The 15,763-nt window shown below is 48.5% G+C and overlaps 1 protein-coding gene across 1 annotated transcript in view; it reads left to right on the top strand.

The window, feature by feature from the left end:
• Positions 1-15,763, top strand: part of KIF1A (kinesin family member 1A) — a 218,167-nt gene that overhangs the window by 195,349 nt on the left and 7,055 nt on the right. Inside the window, 11 exon segments of the mRNA XM_043522362.1 lie at positions 4,422-4,536; positions 6,135-6,268; positions 8,607-8,668; positions 9,168-9,313; positions 11,235-11,447; positions 11,910-11,987; positions 13,175-13,299; positions 13,677-13,745; positions 13,747-13,821; positions 14,208-14,400; positions 15,026-15,144. Of these exon segments, the coding sequence (XP_043378297.1) occupies positions 4,422-4,536; positions 6,135-6,268; positions 8,607-8,668; positions 9,168-9,313; positions 11,235-11,447; positions 11,910-11,987; positions 13,175-13,299; positions 13,677-13,745; positions 13,747-13,821; positions 14,208-14,400; positions 15,026-15,144 (1,329 nt within the window).

The raw sequence follows: 15,763 nt of genomic DNA on the forward strand, positions 1-15,763 counted from the left end.
TGTTTTTAACTCTACTTTGAAAATCTAGCAGTGTTTGTATTATGCAAGTGCTCTTGCTTTTCATGGCATTTGTGGAGCTTTGCATTACTTGTTAAATACAGGACATGATGATTTCTGTCTCATAAATCAACATGCATTCGCTTCCAAGGCAATTACTATGCAGCTCATATTTTTTACTAAGCAAGCTCTTCTTTAATTACAGACAAGTCACATGGCCACTGTGCATTTGCAACTCTAAGTTTTTCAAATATTGGGCCCAACTGTGATCTCATTTACCCCAGTGCCATGCCACTGAATTCAGTTTTCCAGTTTACACTGGTGAAACTAACATCAAAATCAGTCCCACAACATTTTGTTTGGCTAATACAATATTATTGTCTGGTCTGCTCAAGCCCTGTACTCAGGGCAGGACCCATTGCCAGGGTCATGGGGGGCAAAGGTGGCTTTCCACCCATAGTTTGGCCTCCAGGGTGTCATTATGCCAGCCAGGCCTTTCCTGAATGCTCTGGCTAGGCCCCTCGCTGGCAACATCCCCTGCAGTGAGGGCTATGGGAGTGGCTAGTGTAGTGGCAACATAGCTTTAGCCCCCCATGGATTTCCCACCCTGGGGATGCTCAGCTGGCTGGGTAAGCCTATCTTACAGCCCCTTTGTGCCACCAAACCAGAGCATGGGTGGGACATGCCATCTCTTTCTGGTTCTCAGGTCTTTGCAAAGGGGTTTGCAACAGACTCTTGTGGTGGAATTCAACACATGCTATGGGAAAGCATTTAAATCCTACCCCACAACTGCACCTCAGGCCCAAACATGTGGGATCATACCAGAGCAGGCAGATCAGAATATCTTTCCAGTTTGGGGGCGGAGTGGGAGGAGGGGAGAAGAAGGGACATGGTTTGTGCTTTACAACATTTGACTAGTTTGGTTTGGTTTCTTTAGGGAAGCACATTGCAAAATACAGTATTTACTTTTAAAAACAATTTGCACTAGAGTCCCCTGTTCTCTTTGCTGGAACTAACCGTTTGCTCAGTCTGCTGCAAGTTATCCTTAGCTTCGTTCTGCAATATGAAAAGCTGTTGGCTTCAGGATTGAAAGCATGCATGCATGAATGAACAATGACAGAACTTACACAGTGCGTTGGGCTAATTCACTAGTCTGGGGACCAGAGTGCAAATTTTGGATCAGGTGACAAATGAAAAGGGGATGTGGTGGCCTCACCCACTCCTCATTTTGATATACTGCAAAACCACCTGACTACTCGATGCAGTTTGTTGGGATTGGGAGACCCTACTCAAGAGAGGCCCCGGACTGGAACAGCAAGGGAATTGCAGCTCAGGATCAAAGTACATTGGCAGAAACTCTGAATTTGAATGACTGGAAACAGGGTACCCTTCCCCTCTCCAGAGGAAATAGGGCTGAAGTTGATTTTTGGTCTAATGTGTGGGAAGGAGCTCTCAAAACAAATGGCTCTCTTGGGGCATCCAGATGAAAAAGCACTCACAGAAGCAGGTATATGCTGAGGGTCCACAAGATCTGCACTGCTCACTCCTTGCTCTTACATTTAAAAGGTGCATATTTAGTCCCAAGTTCTCAACCACACAGCATGCTGTGTCTGTGGCTCTCTGAGATGGTGCATCATTGACATTAATAACATCAGTTGTCCACCAGCGTGATAGAAATGATGCACGCTTAATGGCATCTTTCTTGGAAGGGAGCTGAAAGGCTGTTGTGGTATTAGTGAACATGCATGCTAAAACTTCTCCCATCTCTGACCGCATGAGGGGCAATGGAACCTAGTTTCAATAGGTTTTGTAGTCCATGCCCCAAGTAGTTGTTACAAAAGAGGCTGTTCTCTGCGGGCAAGGACAGAGATCCATTGATACAGCAGGGCAGGAAAGCCCATTAACTGAATGAACAGAATCTAAATTCCCCTATTGTGGGCAGGGTGGGTGTGGGAATCCTTTGCATATCCAGGGTTCTGTGAAACTGTCTGGCCCAGGGTTCGTCCTGTTACATCACCACGACGAGGATGGAGAGAGAATGTGATCTTTGTTTCCTTCCTGGTTCTCCACCAGCAGCAAACTTACAACTAGCTCTGACTACCACCTCTCCACACCTACCCACACACCCTGGAGCTATGGAGTTAGCTTGTTACCAGACCCCATATCAACAATGCTTTCTAACGTTTTAATTTCTTTGTGTGGTTGTATGTTGTGTGCTTGTCTTGGGTTGCCTTCCACTTACAGCATTTCACTGGGAAATTACACTAGGTATTTCTCACTTTTCTCACGCGTACTTGCTCTGTCTGTTCCCTTCTGCTTTTCTCTCTTTCTTCTCCGACTTGTTCCTCTGCTTTTTGCTCCTTTTTCTTATAATCCTCCTTTTCTTATCTTATATCCTTCCCTTTGGAGTTACCTGTCCTCCAGTGACTTGTTTCTAACAGTGGTGCTGGTCTTTCTCATTTAGTTTCAGTGTTTGCGACATGTTCCAGAACAATTATCTCATGTTATTTACAATGTGGTGTTTAAAATGAGATAACAGTGTATCAACAAACATGGTCAATTGTGCTTTAACAAGAGTCTCTCCTTGCTCCCCAGAGTGGGATCCAATCCAACACATCGTTTTCTAAGAACAGTCCTGGGATCTTGTTAAAGAGATGTTTGACTATGTTGATACAGAGTGTTGGTGAGCTGTGATGGTGGAATGTCTGTGTGGAAATGGTTTTGAACCATGTTTTCTTGAGTATGCTCAAACGGAAATTAGGGGGAGTCCTGAGTAGATGTCATCTTTGATTGGCTTCTGAATGTGGCTTTCAAAAGTAGTCTTCAGTATGCTGGAAGGTAAACCCTAAACACTAGAGCTGAGAGTCAGATGGTCTCAACAAAGAGACTGTCAGCATAGTGGGCTGTTCTAATGACCCAAGACAGGTCAGGGATTTTGGGACCTGAGCTTAATTTGTTCCAGCCAGAAAATATTGACCCTAAAAATGATAGGGCAAGAAGAGAGTTCCCATCACCTGACAGTGCTGAAGTGTCAGGCTGTGATGTCCTTCATGGAAGTCCTGTCTCTAGAAGTGGTGTTTCCAGGAAGTGCAGCAGAGCACAGATACTACCAGTTCCGATTACCTGTGGGCAGGATTGATATCTTTTATGGTACCAGCTTGTCTCTCCCAAAACTGCATTAATTTGGCAGGCAAACTTCCCAAAAGCCCAGCTCTGTATTCCAATATATGCACATATTTACTTCTTGAGATCAGTGCAGCTAATTTCACAGGAGAAAGGGACAATGAGTGGATGTGTTGGTGGCCACAGTGTAGGTGTTTAGAAAGAATGAGCCTAATTTCACAGGAGAAAGGGACAATGAGTGGATGTGTTGGTGGCCAGAGTGTAGGTGTTTAGAAAGAATGAGCCTGGGGCCTGATTCAGAAATCCATCTCTGTTCAGCAAAGCATGGAAACATATGCTTAATGTTAGGCACATGCTTACATCCCTTTGACTTCAAAGCCACTTAAGCAGTACTTTAAGTTAAGCCAATGTTTAAATGCTTTGGGGCCATGGATATTAAATTCCTCTTTCAGCCCTCTTAATTTAGCACAGACATTAAATGAGGGGAGCAAGGGGACAATGAACATGGAGGGTCAAATTCACCCTGGCACTATGGAGTTCACTGGAGTTGAACTTGCTTAGGCAAATGCTCAGCTGGCTCAGAGTCTGTGGCTTTGTGCCAGAGATGAACAGTAGGAAGGAATTAACTCTGCCGAGCTTTGATGGACATTTTGAGCTCACAGCTTAACCTTGGAGGGAAGTGGTCGGTTTTGGTGTCAGGTAAAAGGTAAAAAAATCACTGAGAGCGTAAAGTGCCTGAGAGAGACGACAGCAATCACTCCACTAAGCATCCTCACTCTCTTCCGTTCTGACCATGCTCACAGAAAAGTCAGTCTTCCTTCATGTGGAAGGAAGCCTATTTGACTGCAGAGATGTGGCCCTGAAGTGCTGCACATTTCTTTTGACTAGAGGCAGTACTTGGTGCTGATACAGCTATTTCCTTTTCTCCATCTCCTCTAGCTTTCTTTCTGTCCTTCTCTTGCACTCCTCCCGTTTCCATAGTATTGCCAATAGGCTGCATCCCACTGCTTTCAAACCTTCTCTGTCCATGTGCAATCCACACAGAAGATTCTTCCTCATATTTGTAATACAGATCCCTCAAATGAAGCTTCCTCACGGAAATGTTACAATATCTTTCAGAGCAAGTGGGGGGGAACATGTGTTTTCCCCTCAGCCTGCCCTCCTGAGAGTTGAACCTGAGAATTCCAGAATGGCTGCTCATCTGTCACAAATGTGGTTACGTGTGTGCATGTTACATGTTTCTGCAGCTCTAACTTAAGGTGTAGTTGTGTTTTTACCAGCCCTCTGCTGTTTCCTTCCAGGACGTTTTACCAGTTTGAAGCAGCGTGGGACAGCTCCATGCACAACTCCCTGCTGTTGAACCGAGTCACCCCTTACAGAGAGAAAATCTTCATTACCCTGTCTGCTTACATTGAGGCAAGAACCTTCCTGTATTCTTTAACCTGCCCATCAGTGCACAGAGTAGGCAATATGATCTGTGAGAGCAAGGTTCTTCCACCTCCCCTCTACTCCAGCCCCTTGCATGAGCTACTCCAGTTCTTCAAAGTAACTCAAGATGTTTGCACAATGTACACTATCCCTCATGTGCAGACAGTTCTAACACTGCCAGATAACCCAGAGCTGCAGGGCCTGAGTCCCCACTCAAGCATGCCAGTTTTACAGTAAGGTAGCTCCACTGAAATCAGTGCAGTTCAGAATTAGAACCATCAGGCTCGGCTGGGTACATTGCTATACCTCTGGCAGTAACAGGGCGTAATGGGTGCTCGTTGCCAAAGCCAATACAGACTGCTACTCCACACCCTGTGCATGTGGGCAGGGAGTGGGTGCAGTCACCACTAACACAGCAGCCCGCCAGCCTGCGCACCAGAACCAATGCTTGGGAGAAAGTTAGAATCTGAGTCATGCCCTGCTTGTAGAGCAGTGCAGTGACACATAAGCCCTTCCTCGGGCTGCATTGTCAGGTGACAGTCCAGCACTTGGTGTTTCTCTGCATGCTGTGTCCATCTCTCTGAGCTTGTGTTCTCCTCCAGATGCTCAGAAGTTCCCTGCAGTGTCATGGACGATTGTCTTCCAGGGCCAGGGTGCTGTCATCGGGGTAGGGCCGTTGGGTTGGGCCAGATCCTCAGTTGTTTGGCGACTGTTGTCCACAGGAGTGGTCCTGTGCGGAGCAGAGTGTCTCCTCCAAGATCAGTGCGAGTCAAGGGTGCTTCGCGCCTGGTGGGATGGGGCCCAGTGCTAACAAACAAAATAAACAGTGCAGTTTGGGGGTAGGTGGAAAGATCAGCTCCGGGCAGCATCTGGAAGGAGAAACGCTGAAAACTAGACAGCTGGTGTCAGGAACACAAAGAAGAAGGTCACTGCATGTAACAGAGAAGAAAGGGCTGGTTGTAATCAGCAGCAGGGGAAAGGCAGGGGGCTACTTAACATTCATTGAGCATGTTCCTGAAAAGGCAGTGCCCAAAAGTGCCCTTGCTTGGTTTAGGCCTAGTTTTGCTCAAGGCTATTAACTCTGTGAGAACAGGCATTTTCTCTAAGGTTGGCCCTCCCCTTCCAAAAGCTTTTTATCAGAGTGGTGGGGAAATCTTCTTGCAGAAGCCCAGGAGCAGGGGAGCAGAATGGCTTGGCCCAGTGGAGAATCAAGCCCACAACCCTCTGCTGAATATTCTTTATAGAGTCGGCAATTTGGCCTTTGCGAAATCCCAAGAGTAAAGCAGGAAAGAAATAATCCAGTTGATATCCACTTTCCCTGGGCATGCTTGAGTCATTCTAGAATGGCTGGCCTCATAGTTTGAGGCATGTACATTAGGAAACGACATATGATAAAGCCCTGGAATCACTATTGTCTAGTCACAGTGCAATCTTCTCTCTGAATATGGACCACTCAGACACAGTCTTTACTAACATTACAGACACTGTCATCCCTCACTCAAACTGATGGGGAGGAGTTGATGTTAGCCTCATTAGGAGCCATCTCCATAATTCTCCCTTCATCCTTTTTCTCCACCCTACTGCAGATGGAGAACTGCACCCAGCCAGCTGTGATCACCAAAGATTTCTGCATGGTCTTCTACTCCAGAGATGCCAAACTTCCAGCGTCTCGCTCCATCCGCAATCTCTTTGGCAGCGGGAGCCTGCGGGCCTCAGAGAGGTAGAGGAATCTCCTTCCCTTTTCAAAAGGAGGAAGGAAGACACTGAATAATAATTAGCAATGGTTATTAACAATGTCTTAGCTGTCCATAGTGCTGGTCACCCCAAACCTTCCCAAGGCACTTAGGCCCAAATCCACAAAGATATTTAGGCACCTAGCAGCTTTTAAATATCCCACTAGGCTTCTATCTGCCCTTACCACTCTAAAGTGAATAAACTAGTTCCACACACTGCAGGATCCTGATCAGAGGATCCTGATTTATTGATGTAATTGTTTCCAGAGGAGCTCTGTGTTAGTCATGCAAGGGGCGTGATAACCAGAGCTGGCCAGGAAATGATTATTTTCTCTTGCAAAAAAGGTTGAGGAAAAAGATTTGTTCATTGTTGTTGAAAGTTTTCAGGTTTTTATCAAGAAGGTGTATTGGTTTAAAACTGTTACCAAATACCAAACAAAAGTTGTTTTTTGACAAAAACCTGAAATTTATTGACTGAAACAGAATTTCTTTTTGCAAAAATGTCTTGAGGTGGGCGGGATTCAGGGCTGGAAAAGTTATGATGTCTGTTGTGGAGGACTTTTATTTTGTTTGCTGGTGTGTATTTATTAGGGTTGAAAGAGCGGTCTGTTCTATCATGCTATTGCACTGTGGAATGAAACTGTGCTGGGGCACCCAGAGCATGGGATGGGGGCTTTGTTATGTTTGTAAAAAACTAAATGGAATAGCCTGTTCTGAGGGGTTGGATTGGTAACATAGCCTTGAACAAGCTGCATCAAGTGCAGTCCTACAGTAAGGGTATCGCAGGAAATATAGTCTGTCTGGCACAGCTAGAAATCATGGACCTGGTTCCCAGGGGTGAAAGGGAGCCGGTAGGGGCCGGTCCTGTGTACCAGTAAGAACCCGCATCGGCCCATACCCAGCCCACAGTAAAGCGTTGCCACGGCAGCGCTTTAATGTCCCTGCCCCTTTTGCCTCCCCTGTCGGTGGGGGGCGCAGCAACATTAAAGCGCTGCCGCAACAAAGGACCCTGCAGCGCTTTAACGTTCCTGCCACTTTTGGCCCCCTGGCCGCCGACGGGCAGGGGGTGGGGCAAAGGGAGTAGCTGCCCTGGGGCCAGCGATTTAAAAGGGGCTGGGGCTCCGGACGCCGCTGCTGCTACGGCAGCAGCGGCGTCCGGAGCCCTGGGCCCTTTAAATCAACACGGGAGCCCTGGGCAGCGCGGGCCAGCCGGACTCAAAGGGCTAGCTGGGGGATGCTGACCCCCCACAGCCCCACCCCTTCCACCCGAGGCCCCGCCCCTTCTGGGGGCCGGAGCCGCCCCACCCTGTACCGGTAAGTGGCCTCAGTTACTTTCACCCCTGCTGGTTCCCCAGGGCCTCACAGCTTGTGTAGACAGTGAAATCTGTGCACAGTGGGTGTGTGTGAAATGCTACCTTTCTGATCTGGAGGTGACTTCCGCTCACTGCATAGGGGCAAATGATTGCACAAGGTGCAAAGTAATGAAGAATCAGGCCCTGTGTTCCCTGGTGATTGTGCAGTGTTGCGTGTTCACGTACACTGTTCTCTGCCAGAAAGGACATGAGAACAGGGACTAACGCTGAGGTTCTGGAATGGGCTATGATTATCTTTCTCTCCTTTCCTTCCTTCCTTGTCCGGAAATCAGTGCATTATAACAGCCCCAGGATCCAGATACTGTGTTCCATGGGAGGATGCGGGCTAACCTGGTTATCTAGTAGTGGCACAGTATGCTGGGGCTATAGGATTGCTGTTCTCAAGCTGGCAAGGAAGAGGAAGTGCCTCATGACCCCCACCTACCCACTCAGCCAGCACAGAGGCATTACTCGTGGGCTCTGAAGGGACCAATGTCCAGTCCTTTTCAGCTAGACTAGTCCATCTGGCATTGACCTGAGAGTGGGAGAGTAAAGGAGATCAGCTGGAAGGCAGGCATAGGGCTCCCAGGGATGTCCCTGGTGGAGAAGAAAGATCACTTGAGGGTGTTTAATGCACTACTAACCCTTTGTTGCAATGTGCTAGAGAGCAGGAGGTGGACTGCAGGCCCCATCACAGCTCTCTGAGCATGAACATTCAGGAGGAGAATTTGAAGGACATTGCCAGAGCAAGAGCTTGTTCAACGCTCTTCTAACAAATTATGTACCACATTGTTATTGCTGGCTAGTCGCTTTGTAATGAGAATTAGGGCAAACCCACCATTGTCACAGCTGGGACCTGAGCCCCATTTCCCTAGCTGACACCTCCCAGCCACTGCATCCTGCAGAAAAGGGTCTGTGTGAGGAGCATTTGCCCTCAGCAGTGTATAACCTTTTGCCTTCCGTTTGCTTGCAGTAACCGTGTGACTGGGGTGTATGAGCTCAGCCTTTGCCGTGTGGCTGATGCCGGCAGTCCAGGTGGGAAGTTCATCTCTACCTCTGGGTTGCTTTAGGGGTTATTTTCCCCATGGGGACTCCATTGCTGGAATTTAAAGGGGACCAAAACCCCTGGAATTCATTTTGGGGTTGGATTGTTTTGGGTACTTATTTTTTAAAAGGACTTAAACTTTGAGGGCCAAATCCATCCCTGGTGTAATGCCATTGGCTTAAGTGGATTAATATGTGTGACCCTTTCTGTCTTTATTAGATGACAGGTTGTGAAGGTCAGCACCTGCAGCAAACCAGCATATCCAGTCCCATGCTGGGCAGGGGGGAGACGGAGAACGGATAGTCTATGCATGTCATTATCTCCCCAAAACTTGACACACACACACACACACGATACCGTGCTGCAGTGCAGATATATGGAGCATGTCTACAATTAGATATGCATCACCTTAGGCCATTCTCCATCTTACCAGCCCCAGTCTAAAGGCATGACCAATGATCTCTAAAGCGGAGATCCTCTCTCCTGCAGGTATGCAGAGACGACGCAGGCGTGTGCTGGACACCTCTGTTGCATACGTGCGGGGCGAGGAGAACCTGGCTGGGTGGAGACCTCGAAGTGACAGCCTCATCCTGGATCATCAGTGGGAACTGGAGAAACTCAGCCTCCTACAAGAGGTAAGACTGCACCCTAGAAACCTATTGCCAGGAACTTCAGTCAGCCAATGGACCTTGACTTGTAATGGCGAAATGCAAGGTGAAACATCCTGTTTAACTGGCAGCTTCTCCTACCCATGTCCACTAAGGTGTATCTGATGCTTTGCCTTTGAGGTACACTAGAAGCAAATACAACATGCAACAGCTGGTGCTGCTTTCCCACCATTTGACTCCATCCCCATGACTTGTCTTGCAGAGCTCAAGCACTGGTGTGTGGCAATTTGGACCTACAAAGCTTTAGCAGGGAGGGCTGTGCAGAGATCTCTTACGTTTTTCTTCGAGTGCTTGCTTCATTAATGATCTGGATGGTGGGATGTATTGCACCCTCAGCAAATTCACGGATCACACTAAGCTGGGAGGAGATGTAGATATGCTGGAGGGTAGGGATAGGGTCCAGAGTGACCTAGACAAACTGGAGGATTGGGCCAAAAGAAATCTGATGAGGTTCAACAACGACAAGTGCAGAGTCCTGCACTTAGGACGGAAGAATCCCAGACACTGCTAAAGGCTGGGGACCGACTGGCTAAGTGGCACTTCTGCCTAAAAGGACCTAGGGATTATAGTGGACAAGAAACTGGATATGAGTCAACAGTGTGCCCTTGTTGCCAAGAAGGCTAATGGCATACTGGGCTGCACTAGTAGGAGCGTTGCCAGCAGATCTATGGAAGTGATTATTCCCCTCTATTCTGCACTGGTGAGGCCACATCTGGAGTATTGCATCCAGTTTTGGGGCCCTCACTACAGAAGAGATGTGGACAAATTGGAGAGAATCCAGCAAAGGGCAATGAAAATGATTAGGGGGCCGGGGCACATGACTTACGAGGAGAGGCTGAGGGAACTGGGCTTATTTAGTCTGAAGAGACGAGTGGGAGAGGATTTGATAGCAGCCTTCAACTACCTGAAGGGGGGTTCCAAAGAGGATAGAGCTCGGCTGTTCTCAGTCATGGCAGATGATAGAACAAGAAGCAATGGTCTCAAGTTGCAGTGGGAGAGGTCTAGGTTGGATATTAGGAAAAATTATTTCACTAGGAGGGTGGTGAAGCATTGGAATAGGTTACCTAGGGAGGTGGTGGAATCTCCTTCCTTAAGAGGTTTTTAAGGCCCGGCTTGACAAAGCCCTGCCTGGGATGATTTAGTTGGTGTTGGTCCTGCTTTGAGGAGGGGGTTAGACTAGATGATCTCCTGAAGTCTCTTCCAACCCTAATCTTCTACAATTCATGTTGATTCCAGGCTAGGTGTGTGCGAGCCCATGTGCACAACTCCTAGAGATTTTTCCCTTGGTGGTATTCATAGGACCGGCTCCGGCACCTGCGGGAGCCCCGCACTCATGCGCTGGTATATGAGGTGCTGCTGGCACTGTGCTCTCTCAGTCCCTTCTTACCGCCCGTGATGGTCGTTCAAAGAAGTAAAAACAGTTACCTACCTTTCGTAACTGTTATTCTTTGAGATGTGTTGCTCATGTCCATTCCGTGACCTGCCCTCTTTCCCCAGTCGGAGTCAATGGCAAGAAGGAACTGAGAAGGCACCAGAGTTGGCCCTACAGATACCACTAAGAAAAATCTTCAGTAGTCGTGCACGTGGGTGCACACGCTCCTAGCATGGAACGGACAGGAGTTATACATCTCAAAGAACAACAGTTACGAAAGCTAGGAAACCATTTTTTTTGTAGGCCACTAGTTGGCATTTTGTTGAGTTTCTGATAGTTGTGGTATAATGTCATCTTAAAGTGTCCCCATAGTAGCCCATATCGGATCTGTGACATTTCTTCACTCCAAGGTACTCATCACCATGTGTTTGAACAAGGCAATGCAGTGGGAAGGGAATAATGCAAGTGAAGTTAAGTGCCAGAAACTTGAACTTGAGAGTGAATGTCTTTGTCCAGGTTGAGAAGACGAGGCACTACCTCCTCCTGCGTGAGAAGCTGGAGACGACCCAAAGATCAGGCCTGGAGTCCCTGTCCCCATGTTCCAGTGAGGAATCCGACTCCCATAGCACTTCCTGTGTCTCCTCTCCACTCTCGGCAGATGGTGCCTCAGAGGACAGGAGCTCGCCCTTGGAGACCCCCAGCGAGAGGCAAAAAGAGCTTGCCGTCAAGGTATTGTATTGCAGCAAGCTAGCCCCTCTAGAGAGCTCAACACTGGAGACCAGATGGGCAGCAGCATTCTACATAGGCTGGAGTGAAGGTTGGAAGGCCACAGAGAAGGGAGTGGCCCTCATCGAGGTGCAAGGAGGTGACAGCATGGAGGAGGGTTTCAGCAGAGGCAGTGATTAGGGGAGGAGGCAGTGGGCAGGAGATATGGAAGGAGAATCTGTGGAAGGTCTGAGGCAAGCAGGGGAATCCATGACATGGATTTGGTGCTCACAGCTGTTCCTCCTGGTCAGCAGAATGTTGCCTTTGAAATATTTATCCAGAGGAAGCTGAGACAGAGCCGCGCATTTCAGGACTGGCAGAGAAGGGGAGATGTAGAGAGTTACTGGCGGGACTGGAAGATGTTTATGTGTTCATGGGGAGAGGTCTTGCTTGCCAACTGGATGTTGCCTTTTGTTTTCCTTGCAGTGCTTGCGTCTCCTCACACATACATTTAACAGAGAGTACAGTCACAGCCATGTCTGCATCAGCGCCAGCGAGAGCAAGGTAGGACCAACTTCCCAGCATCATTAGCACTCCCTGCTTCTAACAATGATGTGATAAGCAGTATGGAAGTGCTGGTTCTTCTCAGACAGTGACACTTACTGGTAGTGAGCTCCTGGCCTGGCCTGCATCGGGAATCTTAGCAGGAGATTCCTGCTGGTATGCGGACAAGGCCTCAAGGTGCCATTTCACTCCACATTAAGCAGGCTCTGTGTGCTAACACCAATGGCATGCCACAGTCATTGCTACTGGAGAGGTGCATTCCATGAGATTACCACCTCCACGTCTATCTCTGCTTTGGCTGAGCAGAGGAGGGGAGGAGAAGTTGCCTCTCCTAATATCTGTCTCCTGGCCTGACTGCAGTTCCTCCCTTATGGGACTGAGAAGGAGCGGGATCAGTCTTGTGAATCTAGTGCCTTCCAGAAACCCACCCCCCGGCTACTAGCCTAGAAACACTGGTGCTCTGGGACCTCAGGGCTAGAGGGCCAGCTCCAGAAGGAGGCCAGCGTCAGCACTGTGACAAAGCTTCTCACTTTGCCTCCCACTTACTTCTCCAGAGCAGAGCACAGGAGGGCAGGGCCCAGTGGGTCTGACCCTGCCAGTCCCTGATATCTTTTCCATTGGGAGCACGCAGGAGTGGAAAGGGAAAGGAAACAGGACGGAGATGTAGGCAAGGAGTGGGAAAGAGCAGATGATCTGCCCTGAAGATTACGTATGTGCGGAGAAGGAAAGTCTGGTGACCTGCCCCGTCCCTGGAGTCTGCATCTGCTAGAGGGCTGTAAAACTTTCCCTAGCTGGTAAACTGTGGGGAAAAATCAAGGGCATTAGTATATCTAATATCAGCTCTAACCAAAAGGCAAGAGCTATAAAAGATAGCACCCTCAACTGTGTTATATCGGCCTAGCTCCCTTCTCCTCTAGGGATCACACTGACTTTGAGAAGCTGTTCCCCGTCTGTTCAGAATAACCTTTAAAAGACCCCAGTAACCATGCAAAATATGGAAGAGGAATGTCTCTGCAGCACAGGAGAGTGCTCGTTACCCAGCTAGGCCCAAATTCGTACCAGGAATAAGCAGGTGAAACTCCATTGTCTTCAGTTCACCAGACAAACTTGGCCTTTGCCTTCCAGACTCATGTCCTATAGCTCAGATTAGATTTTGACTCTAGGAAATTATTTCTTTCCTCCTGCAGCTGTCAGAAATGTCTGTAACCCTGCTGAGAGACCCCTCCATGCCAGCTCTTGGTGTCACCACCCTGACTCCCTCTTCTACCTGCCCATCACTGCTAGAAGGACAGTATAATGCCACTGAGGTCAGGTAAGAGATGCACCCAGACCACTGTGGGCTGAGAAATTCACACTGAGGCCCAAACAAACATGTACAGGGTCAGCCTGATTGCTAGTCCATACACCAACCCACCATGAGATTGGGCATAACCATCAGTCTCTGTGCAGAAGAGATACAGTGCCAGCATCACGGGAGGTTTGAAGGCCAGAAGTGATGAGCTATGGACAGTGATTTGGAGGGGGGGATTCCACAGGGATATAGCTATGCCTGGGTCTAGCCACTGCGATCAGTAGGTCACTTTCGTGCGCACCAAGTTAGCCAGTTTTCAGAAGAAAATCAGAGATGGCTATTGGCAAAAGTCACTGTGAAGGTATCATTGTAATTAAATACCTTTCTTCACCTTCCAGAACCTCCCATCTCTCTTCCAGGGCAGAAAGCCCTGAGCCAGAACCCGTAGTGGAGGAGAACCGAAGAAATTCCTACACGTGGGTCTGAAGATGAGAAAGAGACGCAGCGCTTACTGGTCCCGATAATTCAGGAGATCCGGGTGAGGTATGAGCAGTTGGTTTACTTGAAGCAGGAGGTGTCAGTGTACTCTGAATGCCCTCATGGCTGGAGCTGTCCCTGCTAGAGTGGGCAGTTGTTCCTGTCTCAGTATAGCCACATGCAGCTCCCTCCTCAAATGGCTGGAAGCCTAACTGGGGACATAGGAAGATGGAAGGTATTCAGACTAGCTGCTGCTAAGTGACAAGAAGGTCACAGGGCAGGAGGTTCAAGGCTGGCAGTCTGCATCGGGAGAGGTGGGATTTGCAGGAAGGAGGTGAGGGACAATCTGCAAAACAGCAAGAGTAGGGACAAGTCCTTGGGGTTTTAACCCTTTTGCTGGGTGGTTTTCTTCAGTCACTAAGCATGAGACTGCCCTGTCTTGCCCTCTGCAGTCCCATTGTCTCAAAGAAAGGCTACCTGCATTTCCTCGAGCCTCACACCAACGGCTGGGTGAAGCGCTATGTGGTTGTGAGGCGCCCCTATGTCTACATCTACAACACAGACAAGGACTCTGTGGAGAGAGCCATCCTCAACCTCTCCTCTGCTCAGGTGGAGTACAGTGAGGACCAGCAGGCCATGCTCAAGGTAATTGCTGGAGGTCGTGACATGGGCAAAACAGGGGAAGCACAGCTCGTGTCCAGGGATGTGCTACAAGTGCAAGGGGGGAACCAGAATGGCAGCACATGTCTGAAACCATGTTAAAGGTAAAAGGGAGGGGCTGCAGTGATGGCTATGGGCCAAGGATGGGGAAAGACCATAGGGATCAGAAACTGGTACGTGAAAGGAACAGTGACCTTCACAACATGGTGTTGAAGGGAGAAGAGAGTCTAGGAGCACAGTGGTATGCTAATACTCCCCACAGAGCCAGCTTTAGCGAGATCCTGTGCTGCTCAACAGCTCACACCTAGTTCCCTTGACATCACGGGGTCCCAAAGGGTGAAATTGCACCTTTAAAAATGAGAAATGTTCTCATGGTGTCAGAATCCACTCTCCTCTCTGTAGAGAAGCCACAACAGAGCTCTGATCTGTGTCTGTTCAGAAAAGCAGAGGAATTTCACATTCAAGGAAACGTAGCCTACTGTGATAGCATCTTCCCTGGCATTGTCTGGGTCCTGTTCTATGTCCCTTCATGCTCCAAGCTGTGCTGCATATTGCTCAGTGTCATCTCAGGTAGCCCGGTGGACTCATTCATGGCATTGGTCTGTTTCAGACCCCCAACACGTTTGCAGTATGCACGGAGCATCGTGGAATCCTTCTTCAGGCAAGCAGCGACAAGGACATGCACGACTGGCTGTACGCATTTAACCCTCTGCTAGCTGGATCCATAAGGTACCTGGGGACATTTTAAACCATTCCGTTAGGAGACAGCCTGGTAACCTGTTAGTAATGCTCTAGGCTGCTATAGCAGAAGCTTGGTTTTGATTGTCCAGCTTGGGTTTCTTGCTCCCCAAATCTACTCTGTCATGCCTCTTCCTACCCAGTTATCAAGCATCTTCCATATATTTTTGAAGGTGGAGCTGCAGGGAGCAAGGCCTGCTGTGTGCTGATTGTAAAATTATTGCAAAGGGGTTGGCAGCATCAAATGAGCAAAACAGGGCAATTCCCAGAGACTCCTTCCCCTCCATCCACTTCAGCTCAGTAGCCTTGTGACAAGGGGTCTTGGTTTAATGTTTTTCTACAGAGAGATGGTGCTACTCTTGGTCCCTTCCATTTGTATTTCAAATTGGATGTTGAAGTCTTATTCCTTGCTCTCAGAACCATTGCTTATAAAATTCAAATGCTGCCTTTATGTAGCCCAATCTGCTTCACAGACTCTGTGCAGATGCAGACACTGCATCATAAGGGGTTAAAATTGCAGGCAGGCAACATGGTGACATAGTCTTTCTGCACTGACAATCCAAAATTTTGCTCCAAATCCCAGAACAGCTAGGTTTCTCAATAACTCTGA

Source organism: Chelonia mydas, chromosome 9 (assembly GCF_015237465.2).
Source record: "Chelonia mydas isolate rCheMyd1 chromosome 9, rCheMyd1.pri.v2, whole genome shotgun sequence".
Taxonomy (NCBI): Eukaryota; Metazoa; Chordata; order Testudines; family Cheloniidae; genus Chelonia; species Chelonia mydas.